The following is a 15331-nucleotide window of genomic DNA, read 5'->3' on the forward strand; positions in this document are numbered from 1 at the left end:
TAGTGGTATTTTATAATGAGGATCTCACACTAATGTAAGCATTCGTTGGTAATTTAGTAGTTTTTGTGATGCGTGCAGCAGTAATGACGTGAGAGTTGGAACATTGCCAAAACGTGGTGGAAAGTTGAAAATTGTTTTCATGTCATCCCATCCCCATACAAGAAAACATACAAGAGTACAGGGTAAAGAAATACATACAAGAGTTCATTACTACACATTTTGGTACTGTACCGCATTGTGTGACAATATTTTTGCATTATTTTTAAATCTGATATAAATTCTTATCAATGATTCATCTGAAACCTTCATAAGGGACTCATTTATATGCTTTATAATGAACAGAAAGCATTTTATTCATTTTGAGAGATTTTGGATATGTTTCTGGAACCCTAGATATTTTAGGCCACTGTACGAACAGAAAGCTTGTAATTCCCACTTGAAAATGATGCAACAGTGAGTTTCTTGAGTCAAAACAGTAGATTTGTAGTGAAATACGTGAATATGTTGTGATTTACAGCAATGCATAATTTAGATTTTTACAATTGAAAGATATTTGCGCGTGGATATTAAACACGTTTGTGACATGTCTTTTATTTATGAATCATGATACACGCATTTGTGAATAATACTGAGACTAATCTCTCTTCATAGATAAACGCAACATTTTTTTGTTAATTCATTAATTACATAAATCTTGTTCTAGACTGCGTTGATCATGCGGATCCACATGTTTGCATAAAGTTATTTATGTAGACTATGTAAGATTATGCAGAGTAGCCAATGTACCAAATTAGAACTGCCAATGTACCCTAGTTTGACCACTGTGTTCATGTCTCAAATATAAAACAAAATTTGGCACTAAAACACATTGGCAGATTAACTTGATCCACTAGGAGATTAAGTTGCAGAGGCAGAACAGCTGTCCAGGTTAGATATAATCTTTGAGCACAATGCTTAATTTCGAGGCTACTGGGACCGTTGGAAAACATGAAAGGCATGAAAAAAAACATGAATTTTAGGTGTGGCTCCCCTCAGTGGTATCTTTCCATTGAGTTCCCATGATAGGTGCTCTACCTCACCTCACCTGCAGGATATGTTCTGAAGATGGATTCAATGATATCAGAGGTTAGGTTGTATCTCAGCCCATTGCAGCCATCTGTCTGTGGCCTGATGTCAGCCTGCAGCACACAGAGAAGGACACAGGCTTAACAAAGTGCTAAGACTGAGCATAGTATTTCTTGGAACATTGCAGTGACTGTGTACAATATTGCTGACACATGAAAGCACTAATAACCAGAAACTGAAAATTACAGTTCTTTAAGCAAAATACAGTATATTACTTAAATATTAAATATTTCTCTGCACAATAAAAAGGCATTATTTAACTGTATACACCAGAGGTCCTCAATCTTATCCAGAAAGGGCCGATGTGGGTGCAGGCTTTTGTTCCAGCCAAGCAGTGACACACCTGATTCTACTAATCAAGGTCCTTAGCAAAGACTGCTCTAGTGGTTGATTAGTAGAATCAGGTGTGTAACTGCTCGGGTGGAACAAAAGCCTGCACCCACACCGGCCCTTTCTGGATAAGATTGAGGACCCCTGCTATACACTATGAATTTTTATTACATTAATTACAAGGGTATTTCAAATTATGTTTTTAAACAGTTACATGTGACATTGTATAATATATACCAACAATTACAATTACAACAAAACAATAATTCTGCACAATTTCATGTTTACACATCTTTGAGTATTTACTGCTGCCTAGCCTGTTTAAAAAACAGTAGGCCTACTTCTTATTCCGGGGCAACATAGCTCAGGAGGTAAGACCGATTGTCTGGCAGTCGGAGGGTTGCCGGTTCAAACCCCCTTGGGCGTGTTGAAGTGTCCTTGAGCAAGACACCTAACCCCTAACCACTAACTGCTCTGACGAATGAGAGGCATCAATTGTAAAGCGCTTTGGATAAAAGCGCTATATAAATGCAGTCCATTTACCATTTACCATTTATTCATAAATTATATAATAGATGGAAGTTGTATGTCTTTATTCTGTCATCAAACAGCAGGGCTACTTGCAGAGAACTAAACAAATTCAAGTTCCAGCAGCTGGACAAACAAAACATCTATTGTCAAAATACTAACTGCAGAATCAGAGCACATTATTAAGCCATCTGCAGGAAAAAAAATTGAGTTCACACCAAATACAGCCAAAGCACTTCATTCAAGGAACTAACCAGACATATTCCTTATAGAACACCAAGGAAAAAATGAGTATGTTAATGAAAATTATCAACCATTAAAATTATACTATAGACGCTATCATCTGACGCTCACGCGTTGCCAAGGTTATGCGCTTGGCCCTAAGTTAACTTCCGCTCTGTGTTTGATTATTGGGTTTGTGTTTACTGGCTAATATGACACCGATTACAAATGGAGTGAAAGTTAAACTGATGAACAGACTGATGTTGATGCGAGTTCTTGTCGTTTACTTCCCATTTCATACAGCTTCTGCTTGACAGACCGGTACGCTTGATTGACCAATCGCCTGCTGTTGAGAACTTTGTTACATTAAGCAATGTCCATTCATTTGGGGTATGGTCACTAAATGTTCAATGTTATGTGACAGCAACGCGATTACTTGTATTTTATATGGGGCAGAACATTTGTGGTATCACGATAGATCGTGTCCATTTTAGGCAGGGAATTTCGCTTTAAAGGAGTACCATGGTGGTTGAACGTGACACTTCTCAGTTGTCTTCAGGCAACAACAAAACAAATGTGCATAATTTTTTTATTCTTCAGTCATTTCAATGTACTTTAAAACGTATTTTTCTAAGCCTAAATTTCCCACTATAAAAATTCACCCGAACCGTCTGGGCGTGGTAATGAGAACTGTCAGTTAGTTATGATTGACAGATCGTGCCCCGTTACAATAGCTACCCCCATGATACGCGCTCTCTTTGGGAGACTGAATTTTCACAAGCTAGCTAGCTTAGTAGTATATCAAGTATCGATAGATAGCTAAGGTAAGGACGTTGACTTATATCCAGTTATAATTTTTTCCATCTAGCTAGCCAAGTTAAGATAAAAGCACAAATATAACGTCCTCATAAAAGCAAACTAGCAAGCTAACGTTATCGATAACATTGCCTTATGAAAGCAAACCTCCTAGCTAGCTAACGTTAGCTAGCTAGCTAAATGCATATAACCAGAAATAATCTAAAGGAACTCTAATTTAAGTGAACCTAACGTTAGTCAAATATTTGCATTGTCTTAACAGCAGGACGGTGTGTCCTGTCAGATTTCTTTACGGGGCGTGGAAATAGGAGTGGTTACTGTATTCGTGACGTAGCAAAATGACAACTTTCTCAACCGGTTGAAAATAGGACGATGAATTTAAAACGCATATTTCTCCAAAAATACAGAACGGACATATTTAATACTTTGCTCATTGTGTTTCTTCAATGCCTCTTGTGCAAATAGCACATAAAACCGAGAAAGTGTGAAAATCACCATGGTACTCCTTTAAATATCCGACAGATAATGGTGTGAATGTAAAAGCTGGGATTTGGTCCAGATATAATATTGGTGCAACGAATGTACTTTGTGACGTGTGCAACTGAATTAGTCCTAGCGTTCGTTTTCTTAACCTCTTAGCGCAAAGCCCCTAGTGGTCGGCACGCCGGCGTGCCCAGATTACTAAACTCAAACATTTGGTGCTACTGCAACCAAAGTGTGACATAAAAACAGAAACGCGTTGTTTTCGTTTCATTAGTAGACGATACACGACAACTATGGCGAAAACGGAGTTTCGCAGCCCCACCATTGTCGCTCTGTTCGTTCATTAAACACGCACCCCCTCCCTGCAGTCTCATCTACAAAACAGCCCCCACCCTTGACATAATGGACAATATTGTCTATCTTGGCATTCATAAAAATATTCTTTCACCACTAAAAAAAATCTAACTCTGTCATAGCAACAAGAAACCCGACAATAGCCCTAAGATATGCCTATACAGCAGTGAAAACGCTGCTCACCGAAAAACGAAATAAACAAGAAAAAGTTTTTTAAAATGATACCATGTGATTCTACAGTCAATATCTGGGACTAAATATTGAATAAATATACAACCTTACTGTTGGTTTTACATGTAGAGATGTCCCTTTTGAGATTGCGTGGTCATATATCGTCTTGGACAATCCTTTTGGGAAATATACGCGCATTTGTGACGCCTGGGTATCTTCCAAAATAGCTGTGCGTAATACCACACCTGCTGTTTACAGTGTTGTCGCCCTTTTTAGTACACTCTGGCTTGATTGACAATTAATTTATTCAGTAGGTGAGTATAAGCTAACGATGTAGAACATGTTTAATTCTGATTTTAGAATAGAGTTTTATAGGTCAGCGTAACAGAAAATATTCTTAGCATCGCATTTACTTACGCATTCACTCTAGGTTAGCAGAAAAATACTCTGCACCTAACGAAACGTGGTCAACGATATTTCGTAATTTCTTGGAAAATACTATTATTATTGAGGACTTCTGGACATAGCTAAGCCATATGTTTGCTGCTAGACCTAGCTGACATCGTTTTCCGGAGCAGAACAGAAGCGAATAGAACAGTATCATTGACACGGTCTCTGTCTCCATCTACTGAACATAGACGAGATTATCATTGCTATGTAAGTACTACTGCTCAAAATATTTCGGTTATATACGTTATTTTTGTGTCTGGACCCCTAGATATTTTAGACCACTGTACTGACTGAAAGCTTGTAATTCCCACTTGAAAATTTTGCAACAGTGATTTGAGTCAAAACAGTTGATTTGTAGTGAAATGTGAATATGTTGTGATTTACAGCAATGCATAATTTAGACATTTTGGATAGATTTGGAGACACTGGGTACACCGCTTACTTTTTGCTTTATAAATCTTTAGTAGTTCTGCATATCCACCCTTGGATTTTATGCACTTGTGGTCAAGGATGTATAGTTTAATCTGTTTTATACATGGGATCTCCCAGTATTTCATTGCAAACTAAAAAAGCAAATTTGAGATTTTTTGCCTAGAAAACTGAATTTGTGGCACATTATTTCTTCCTAAATTATGAATATAAACTAATGTAAGTATTGTAAATGGTACAATACAGCTTAAAATAGGGTACCCCCTAAATGGGCAAAGATTGGGCAGATTTGGCATGTGTGCAAAGGGGTTAAAATCTGAGTGTGAACAACTGTCACTTACTGTGAAATTGCCCATAAATTACCCAGTCAGGTGACCAGTCACTGCCCATATCCAATGCAAATGTTATGTAAATACACCTCCCCCCCAGAAAAATCGCATGCTGAACACAATACACAAGGATAAAAAAATCTTAAGCCAAAAGACTTGTTTTCATTTGATGTGATAGTGTGTTAAGTCTTTCAGCTTTAAAATGATTAGTTACTCCAGTGAACTCCTAAATTTCAATGAATGAAATTGTGTGCAGTGATAATTGGGGCTTACCAGAAAAGCTGCTGAGATGCCAACTTCCTGCTTGCTGTTCGTAAGGGAGTGGTCCATGGAGTTTAAGCTCAACCGATTGGTCCAGAACTCCTCTGCACTGATCACCTGACTCACCACTAGGTCCTTGTAGAGCTGGAACAACACTGGGTCCTCCTGGAGCATTCTGGGAGTAGAGGCTGTATGAGCTCCAATGTACAATGATATACCATTTTAAAATCCTTTTATTTCATGTTATTCACAGTCATTCGATCATTTACCTTTGTTCATGTGTATTGCCCATTTATATAAAATAAAAAAACCCACAGGTGACCTAATACTTTTGGTCTGTACTGGATGTGTGCGTATGTATATTATACAGTATATACATATATATATATATATATATACATACATATACACACACACATACACAAATATATACGCACACATGTGCAAGTAAATGTACATGTGCACTCACACACTTGCACTAGATGGCTAAAAGTATGTGGACACCTAACATCCAACATCTCTTCCAAAATTATGGTCGTTAATATGGAGTTGGTCCACCTTTTTCTCCTATAACAACCTCCATTCTTCTTTATAACTAGATGTTGGAGCATTGGCTAGGCAGCAAGTGACGGCGAACCTAGCATAGAGCTAGAGCAGCTTGCTTTCTAACCCAGTTTCAAAGGGTTTTAGAAAGATGCTATGTCTACACAGCATGGCCACCCCATTTTAAAAAGCAAGGGAGATAAATTTCACTGGGTTTCATGCAATTTTCTAAAATAATGTAATAACAAAAATAACCCAAACTGGTGCTAATTGAATGGCATAAAAAAAGAGAAGGAACTATTTTTCCTAATAGAATGATTGTTTTCTTTTCTTAAAAAAAAAAAAACCTCTGGTTGTTAATTCTAACAACGATGCAAATACAATGACAACCAGAGCTTTTCTTGACAACAGTAAAACAATATGCCCAAAGGGCCACATACAAAATGAATATGTACTTCCTATTTCATTGTTCAATGTCGTTTTCTCTTTAATGTTTTTGTTAGCTGATAGTGACAGATAACTCTGTAGAATTCGAACTCTAGTGTCATCTACCATTACCAGAGGAGCTATACTTAGCCAAGTGGCGGATGTGTACATAATGGTTTTAGTTTTGAACTTGAATAAAAGTTTTTAAAGTACCATTTTATTTTAATTTTATCCATGCAATTAGTTGTAACCATGGTATAAGAGATTAAAAAAGGAATCCATGCCAGGGCATTTACAATAATATATGGCACTTCAGGGTGGTTAATGGTCCTCGGCTTTCAGCCTCAAACTGATCACCACCTGTCGTGCCATATATTCTAGTATATGCACGGCATGTCCCAGTAGGAGCCCTTTTTGCCTCTAAAACTGAATTATTTGCAACAAGGATTTAACAAACTGGAAACATTCCTTCTGTGGTGAAGAGCATTACTGTCCTTGTGGCGGAGGGACAAAAACAATTAACTAGTTTTTCAAATTTTCTTGAAGCCTACTAATTGCAAGACAATAAAACCATCATTATCACCTGATGTATTATTCATTAAGCTACTGAACTTTTTACAGAATTTTTTTAAAAAACAAGGCATCAGGAAGCAGTGATAGAGATAGGAATTCTCAACAGGGATATCATCCACACAGGTATTTTGCCTAAAATCTTTGTAAAATAAATGAAGATAACTCCATTAGTACAATAAACAAAACAAAAATTAAAGCCGCAAGCGGCGTTGGGAGGGGTCCAAGCATTGGCACCATCGCGCCCCCTATGGAGCGATTTTAAAAAGGCTGTGTCCTCATGGTCATACGCCTTCATCCAACATATGTACTGAATATTGTGATGATCGTATAAAAAATAGATGACTTATGGCCAATTGTGTGCTAAGAGACGCTGGCTGATGACTTAGTTGCGTCGCCATGGATGTGTCCTGACAGCTTCCCGTCAAGGCCTTGACTATGTCGTAACATTTAGATGGCATGTCGTAACACTTAGATGGCCGAGCGTGTATGTACAGCTGCAGCGCTTCCCTGCCGCAACTAAAAAAAGCGCCACACTAGTGTTGTCACGATACCAAAATTTTTACTTTGATACCGATACCAGGTTTAGTATCACGATACTCGATACTGATTCAATACTCGGTACCTAACGATACTGAAATTACCTTAATAGATCAGAAACGTAATGTCCACAAGGGTTGACCTCATTTTCAAATTCATGGTTTATGAACAACCTGGTTCATTAACAACCTTTAAGTTGAAGCGTCTGCAACATATGAATATGCATAGGCCTATAGTGTTACAACACTGAACAATGGAGAAATATGTTAAATATATTTCAGAAATTAAACAGTTGTAAACTAAATAATCTTTAAAACAGGTCTTTCACCTTTAAATAGATTTAAAAACAGCATATTGTAATAACAATACAGCATCTATCTATAATAAAATATTTCCAAATTGGAACACCTATTGCTACTGAAGTGAACTGAGTCAAAGCTTGCGCTGTATCAGGGAAGTGAATGCACAAGCGCAGGTCACCTCACTTGGCAACCTTAGTTGCTACTGCCATCTAGCGAAGATTCTGACAAACTATACTTTTCATCCTCTAAATCAGTAATGCGGGAGACACATTTCCCTGGCTTTTACATTTGACTCAGAACTACCGAACGTCGGGAAATTCAAATACGAAACCGTTTTTTTTTTTTTTTTTTAAGTACCGAGAAAGTGCTGAAGTTTTGGTATACCGCGCAACACTACGTCAGACACATATTCCAATCCATTGCTCAGTTTAGCAGAGAATGCACATTTCAGAGCGCCACAGAGACAGATAGAATAACACATAAATACACATTTCAAAAAATAAATACGACATTGAGAAAAAACGGAAATAAAAGACCTAATATCAACTCGTCATCTGCGTGCTTCGCGCAAAGTAGCCTACCGTTTTATTTATTTAGACATTGGTGGATAAGAAAAATTTGGTTACGCTGACCTATAAAACGCTATCCCAAAAGCAAAACAGACATGTTATACATCATTAGAAAGCTTATACTCTCACCTACTGAATAAATGAACTGTCAATGGAGCCAAATTGTACGAAAAACGGCGACAACGCCGTAAGCAACAGGAATCACAAACGGATTGTCCAAGACAATATATGACCACTCAGTCGCAAAAGGGACATCTCTACGCGTAAAACCAATGGTAAGATTGTATATTTATTCAATGTTTAGTCCCAGATATTGACTGTAGAATGACATGGTATAATGTAAAAAACAAAATTGTCTCGTTTATTTCGTTATTCAGTGAGCAGCATATTTTAGGGCTAATGTCGGGTTTATCTTGTTGCTACGGAATATTGCATTACATTACAATACAGGCATTTGGCAGACGCTCTTATCCAGAGCGATGTACAACAAAATGTATTACCATAACGAGGAACAAGTGTGTCGAAAACCCTAGAGGGCAGTAGCCTACCGTTCTAATTGCAGGGAACAACCGCATAATTCAACTTGGACCCTGTAGTTTAAACTGATTAACGCTAACACAAACAAGAACAGCAACAACGCAGTCTATGAGAACATTCAAGCAATAGTTAAGACGAGTTAAGACTAAGTCACCTACGGAACAACTACCTAGTTACAACCCTAAGCTTACAGTCAATTTAGAAATTAAATTGAGAATACGATTTCTCTCAGCATAATGACGGTTTTAAAGACTAAACGAACTCACCCGATATTGTCTTCAAATGGACCGTATTATTTATTTAGACATTGGAAGACTACAGCATAAATTGCGTCTTTAATATTCAATATTAGTAATTGCAGCGAGAAACTGCAGCTGTAGGTCGTTATGTTATGGTAGCAACGGAACGAAGCGGACTATATATGTATTAGGCTACCGTCATTGTTTCATTATACCAGCGTGTTTTCGCGCGTTTGCACGGAAACTCAGAACCTATCAATGAAATGGTTTAGCTATTTCTCAGCATAATGACAGATTTAAAGACTTAACGAACTCACCCGATACTGTCTTCAAATGGATCCATGCCAAAGAAAAGTAATTATTCATCCTCTCAAAGCTTTACAGTAGCGTATTATTTATTTAGACATTGACAGAGTACAGCATAAATTGCGTCTTATTGTGAATATTCAATGTTAGAAATTGCAGCGAGAAACTGCAGCTGTAGGTCGTTATGTTATGGTAGCAACGGAACGAAGCGGACTATATATGTATTACCGTCATTGTTTTATTATACCAGCGTGTTTTCGCGCGTTTGCACAGAAACTCAAAAACTACCAATAAAATGGTTTAGCCTTTTCTCACCATAATGACAGATTTAAAGACTTAACGAACTCCCCCGATACTGTCTTCAAATGGATCCATGCCAAAGAAAAGTAATTATTCATCCTCTCAGAAAGCTTTTACTAAGAAACTTTGGGTAGCCTATCCTAGAATGCACGCTAGGTGGCACTGTCAGACCGTCTCCTCATTGCTAAAAACTAGACCTACGGTGTTGGATTACTTGCGTCGCCATGGTTGTCGCTTGCCGTAAAGAAGTTTACTCGATGTCGTAATCGTTTGGATTTGGAGCTCCAGCTTTTCCGCACCCCACCTAATGAAAAAGTCCAAATGGTGCGCAAACCATATGGCGGACATAGGTGCTCCCAATAGGAAAGTTGGAGAGCACATTCAGATGCATCAGTCGATGAAGTTTTGTGTTGGTCTGACTTACGGTGTGGGAGTTATGGCCTTTTAAATTATGACCCTCGTGTTATAGCGCCACCATCTGGCCAACATAGGTGGTTTTTAGTGCCCGAGTAGTGGGGGGCCATAGGAACCCACCTGCCAAATTTGGTTGGTCTACAACTTATGGTTGCTGAGCCTCAGACATTTTAGCGGAGAAAACTGCCACGCCCCAACTAAAAAGTCTAAATGGCGGGCAAACAATATGGCGGACATAGGTGGGGCCAATGGCAAAGTTGTAGAGCACGTTCAGATGCATCAGTCGATTAAGTTTTGTGTTGATCTAACTTATGGTGTGGGAGTTATGGCCTTGTACGCGTTACCCTTTGTTATAGCGCCACCATCTGGCTGACATACGTGATTTTTAGTGCCTGAGTAGTGGGGGGCCATAGGAATCCACCTGCCAAATTTGGTTGCTCCAGGACTTATGGTTGCTGAGCCTCAGACACTTTTAGCGGAAAAAAATAAGAATAATAATAATAATCCTAACAGATACAATAGGGTTCCACCAGCTTCGCTGCTTGGACCCCTAATAAGAAGGCCTATAGGCTCAAATTGTTGTTTAGAACAAATTGCTTCCCAAAATTTTAAACTTAAACCAGGCTCCCAAAAAAATTTTCCAAAGCCTCAAATTCAGTTATGTTTCAATTCTAAGAATTCAGTCTATTAAAATGCAGTTCATATAAATTCTGTTTCAAAAGAACATCCAGATTACTTTAGAAAAAGAAGTAGTAAGCGGATGAAAGCGATTCTACCTGTAGCCAAGCATTGTCAATCTCTGTGAAAAGGGCCAAAGAATGAAGCTTCCATGTTGATACACTGAGACTTGAGTCAGCCAGCTGCAGCAGGCACAGAGTAACTCAGTCGATCACAGCCCACATGTACTTTTTCATGAAGCATTCCTCTGACTTGCGTCTGTGCAAGCTCACTTTGTGAATCGCAGCTTGTTTCAGGGAAAGCAAGTGCCTGTCTAATCTCATGAATGGACAGAGGGCTTGCTGAACTGAGCAAAGTGAATATGACTGGGTATTCCAAACTTGAAGAAACCGTAAAAAAAGAAAAGAAAAAAACAGTGAGGTAAAATCTAATATATAATAGCTCCAGACACCACACGTGATACAAAGCGAATGGACGGCTCAGTTTGACTTCAACCAAATAGCCTACACGAGCCAAGACCTAAAATAAAAGCATTCTATTTCACAGCATATGGGAACATTAAAAATAATCAAAAACTTAAACCACACTTGTCATTTTCAACCAATTCGCACAACTTTCTCAAATGCATCCATCAGACAAACCTAGCCATACATTTATTAGCATTAGGCCACTGTTGTAAAAGTAATCATCATATTAACGTAATACGTTATATACGTAATATAGCCCCAATGTGATGAACTCTGCATATAAAATGTGCTGAACTTCAAAACTATGGCTTCTCCAGCCTGTGCAGGCTTCAGGGCAGTGATAGCGCCCAGGTCTAGTACCAAATCCTGACTGTCAGAACTAACTGTGACCAGTAGCTCCACAGGCCAAAAAAAAACAGAATCATCCAGAGTTGATGGATATTCCATCATCGCATTGCATACCCCTCTGTTCAAATGGCCTTCTGAAGCCTGCCTGCACCAACTGCGCTCAAATATGTACTAACATGCACAATGGCTGCTTCACCTGGTGGACTAAAGCAGAGATGCCGAATACATTTTGGTTACGACGGCATGTTTCTGTGCTCTCCCAAAAGGAAGGAGAAAACAGAAAACATCAATAAGACAGGCCAAAAAAACTGCCCACTCCAAATGATAAGAAAATACCCTGAAAAAATACAACCCTCAGTTGCATTCAGTGTCATGGTCCTCATTATGGATTACATAAAAAATTAAATTTATCCTGTGTAAATTTACCAGAATAACTTTGGCTGCAATGACAATAGGAGAATACAATTTAGGTTTTCCTGTCAAGAGTGATAGTTTGCTAAATTAGAATACCAAAGGTGAGATTATGGTGGTTGTGGGGGTACATAGTATGCTCACCGGTTCTTCTCCTCCAGTTCCTTGTTGGCCTTCTTTTTGAACTTGGGAAGAAGTTGTTGCAGTAGATCCTTGGTTGCATCACGGTCCTGGAGGGCACTGGTCTCGTTTGCAAAGTGGAACGTGGTGCTTTCCCCAGAGTGGAGGACCAGTTGCAGCTGGATCTTGGCCTTGCCATCAGGGCTGATTTTTTGACCTGTTTCAAAAGTATGTTTTTGGGACAAAAAGTATGTTGCTCCTTCTGTCATCACATTCTCTTACTAAGGAAGATATCAATGAAGCTAATGGACCTCTGCATGCTTGTTGTGCATGCAACTGAACTCACACTGGATGTCCACATGTATGTGCGTAATTGGGAGTTCCAGCAGATGGCTGCGTGTGTGTGTGTGTGTGTGTGTGTGTGTGTGTGTGTGCGATATGATGTCTTCGAGTGTGCATTTGTGTGTACACGCAACTTGACTCACAACGAATATCTGCATAAAGATGGCTGACAGTGAAGCGGTCCTTGCCATCTTGGCCCCATGCGATCCTCTCTGCCATCAGGTATAGAGTGCCATCCTGTTTTTTCTGCCGGACCCTCTTCACCACCAAGAGCACCTCCTCCGATGAGGCCGCCATGGCTACACACAGCACATAGGGTAAACGTCCCTATTAAGCCCATGTACCATATAAGCCCACTTGCAACTTCTGAGTCAAATCAAAAAAAACTACATCATTTTTTGCTGTGTGATGTTTTTTTCGAATGAAGCGGCTTGTTACGTAAATGACACTTTTTATTGTAAGTCAATCACATTTGTCGATATTGAGTTATCGAAGCATGTGTGGCATGTGCCTGCTGATCCCAGAAGAAGTTGCAAAAAAACTTAGGTGATTTTGGTACCCTCAGAAAATAACATTTTTTGTATATTTCTACTCCTGTTTTTGGAAAGTACTCGCTTGTTATCAAAATTTAAGAGATTAGTGTTTTGAATGAGACATATGTTAGAATATTACCTGAATTAGAAATATTGTGTCTTTTGAAATCAAAATATGAGTTTTAGCACACTAGCAAACAGACCACATGCTGCATCAATACAGTAGCTACATAGTATGGTTCATTGCAATGACATAAAGCATGATAAGCATGTATAGTTTATATTTTTGTATGCAGTTTATATTATTATACTGTTAAATAGACAATAAATGTGTATGTTTATCTTTATTTAATTTTTAATTAACATTTTTACCTGGTGGGCTTAAAGGGGACTCTAGCAAAAAAATCACACTGTCTGAGGTGGATGTAAATGAGTATAGCTAATTACTTCTCTACATGATCAATTTATACTTTTCATATTTTGTTAGTGCACCATATATAGATTTATTTCATACAGTTGTTTTTTTAATGTCATGTGTGTAGAATAAAATATTCTGTCTTTAACCATAAATTCACTGATGTTCCCTTTAAGCCCACTTGTTCCCATTAAGCCCACTTTACTGTGTTTCAATGGGGATTTTCTCCCTTTTGACCTCTGAACCATTTTCCTCCCTAATTTTGACCTCGCCTGATGAATCAGCTCCATAATTCAGATAATTAATACCCTTATTTAAATATCAGTGATATTGCATACGTCAATTCATTCTGGATAGGCCTGTGTTCTATCTTAACATTAGCAATAATTTTTTAATCTTTACTTTACAGATGAGTTTTAGTTTAAGATGACTAAAACACGAAAGAACTACAGTTCATGCCCACGCATGATAGAAGCGCAAGTTCATCCTCTGCAAGGGCTGTAGGGACCTGGACCATTCTATTTGCGCAATCATGAGGTCATTGAAAATCTACAAAAATAAGATGAAAGCCATGAACGACTTGCTAGCGTAAGACAAAGACAACCACAACGTGGGCTAAAGATTGAAGCAAACAAATAAAATAAAGCTTAGACCACCTTATAACCTGTTATGTTACACTACTAAGATGGAGCATGGAGCAAATGATAGCCTTACTAAAACGATACAATCACCTCAAAGAGCATAGGCCTACGTTTAGTCTAGGAGAAAGTAGAAATTGCAGAAATGTTGACATCTTTCTTGTTTATTTTGTTTAAGTTATAGGCTAATGATACATGAGCTTCAATGTGTTATGACTGATGTCTCCTCATAATGAACTGTATGTTTTAATGTTACTTCACAATGAACTGAATGGTTTTAAAATGTGTTTTTACAGTGTTTTCAAACTACTATCCTAAATCTGTTTAACATTTAAAAATGTATTGTTTAATTGTAAATCCTGAAATTGACTCATTTACTATCCTTAGAACATTAGTATTGAACTTGAAATTGTTTTTCATTCAGTCAGTCGGTCTTCAGAAATCTTCATAAAAACACCTGCACTTTCAACCAGCTGACTGAACCAGAAATTTTGGCCAATTTCAAATGTCAACAGCACACCATAGGATAGAGATACAGACAAAATGACAACACATATTGAAAGATGAAGTATTGAAGAGTAATTTCCACTATAGTTTTGATTTTGTTCGTAAATATTTTTTTGGCTACATTCCAAAGAAGACATGTTGTAAGTTTAACTTTTTCTGTGTTGACAACACAGCAAAAAGGCTGGTCATGCCTATTTCAAATGCCATTTACAGGCCATAGGATAGGAGTGGAGACAAAATGAAAATAGCTATTGAGAGCTAAGAGATTACAGATTTGAATAGAACAAGTTTGTATTGTTAGGATTTTTTAAATATATATTTATTTATCAACAAATCATGAAGTGGGCTTATTTGGAACACCCATGGGCTTAAAGGGTACGTTAGGTACCCATTAAGCCCATGCCAGACTTTTGACATATTTTGACAAATTAAACAATAAAAACATTAGAAATTGGTATAAATGAATTATTGACACTTATAATGAAAGTCTAATCTCTCATTTTAACTAAAATGTTCTCACTTAAATTGGGGCAGTATACATGAAAAATGTCTGAAAAGCGGATTTGGTGGGCTTAATAGGGACGTTTACCCTAATACACTTCCAGATCAGAGCTGCATCAGGCAGGAT

The 15331-nt window shown here is 38.0% G+C and overlaps 1 protein-coding gene across 5 annotated transcripts in view; it reads right to left on the reverse strand.

The window, feature by feature from the left end:
• Nucleotides 1-15331, reverse strand: part of gtf2h1 (general transcription factor IIH, polypeptide 1) — a 284403-nt gene that overhangs the window by 260432 nt on the left and 8640 nt on the right. For 4 of the 5 annotated variants that reach the window (XR_010330029.1, XM_064335675.1, XM_064335676.1 and 1 more), the window contains exons 2-5: nt 12754-12909; nt 12293-12485; nt 5511-5673; nt 1085-1178 (exon numbers count right to left, since the gene is read on the reverse strand). Coding sequence is in view for 4 of the 5 variants with exons in the window: in XM_064335675.1 (XP_064191745.1) it covers nt 1085-1178; nt 5511-5673; nt 12293-12485; nt 12754-12907 (604 nt within the window). In the remaining variant the exon portion in view is untranslated. Of the gene's footprint in view, nt 1-1084; nt 1179-5510; nt 5674-12292; nt 12486-12753; nt 12924-15294; nt 15316-15331 lie in introns of all 5 variants that reach the window. The other variant, XM_064335674.1, reaches the window with a different exon arrangement.

This window comes from Anguilla rostrata, chromosome 5, assembly GCF_018555375.3.
Source record: "Anguilla rostrata isolate EN2019 chromosome 5, ASM1855537v3, whole genome shotgun sequence".
In the NCBI taxonomy this organism is placed as follows: domain Eukaryota; kingdom Metazoa; phylum Chordata; class Actinopteri; order Anguilliformes; family Anguillidae; genus Anguilla; species Anguilla rostrata.